At 62.3% G+C, this 749-nt stretch overlaps 1 protein-coding gene across 1 annotated transcript in view; it reads right to left on the bottom strand.

Annotated features, from left to right (window-relative positions):
• Positions 1 to 749, bottom strand: part of LOC104490130 (tensin-like) — a gene marked incomplete at its 5' end in the record, with an annotated part of 7,946 nt that overhangs the window by 5,516 nt on the left and 1,681 nt on the right. The window contains one exon of the mRNA XM_010132378.1: positions 511 to 729. Coding sequence (XP_010130680.1) covers positions 511 to 729 — 219 coding nt within the window. The remainder of the gene's footprint in view (positions 1 to 510; positions 730 to 749) is intronic.

Consider the following 749-nt stretch of genomic DNA (forward strand, 5'->3'; position numbering starts at 1 on the left):
GGCAGTGAAACCCGCTCGGCACCTGGAGCCACGGCTGACCCGCAGCTTTATTCCCCTGCTCCTATCAGCCCGATCTTGGCGTCACTGAGGTGTCCCATAACAGGAGCCAGGGAAGGCGTCCCAGGCATGGCGGCACCCAGGGCATGGTGCACCATTTGAAATGAGAAGGTAGTACCGCAGCAGGGTCTCAGCGGGTGAAGCCCACCGGGAACAGGGCCGGGAGGTCAGCACATCCCCACGGCAGAGAAAAGCTGCCTCTGGGCGCTTTGATCTCCCCATACACAAGTCTGGGCACTGTTTATACCAGCGATGCAGGGTCGGTGCTTTTCCTGTTTGGATTTACCAGAAAACGCAGGAAATGGCCCTAGCCCCGGCGGTGCCGTCGGACTGTGGGTGGGCAGGAGGGGTAAATCAGGACATGGCTGCAACCCCTTCCCTGCCAGCCAGCAAGCAGAAGGAAGAGGGGAGAGCCCTGGGCAGGCTGGGGGGACTTCCAAGAGCATCCCTTACCTGGCATGGAGAACTTGGAGAAGTCCGGCAGGGTGTGGGAGAAGGCAACAGTGCTCCCACCACTGGGGCTGGACATGCCGCTGGAGAGGGGCGAGGACACCTTGCCGTTAATGGTGGCATAGTTGGGGAGGCTGTTGGAGCGGTCCCCAGCTGACATCCGCCGCTTCTCGGGCAGGGCCGGCTGCAATGGGGGGCTGCCCTGGCGGTAGGAGGAGGAGTATGGGGAAGTGGAGGGGGCT

This window comes from Buceros rhinoceros, unplaced genomic scaffold, assembly GCF_000710305.1.
Source record: "Buceros rhinoceros silvestris isolate BGI_N320 unplaced genomic scaffold, ASM71030v1 scaffold6973, whole genome shotgun sequence".
Lineage (NCBI taxonomy): Eukaryota > Metazoa > Chordata > Aves > Bucerotiformes > Bucerotidae > Buceros > Buceros rhinoceros.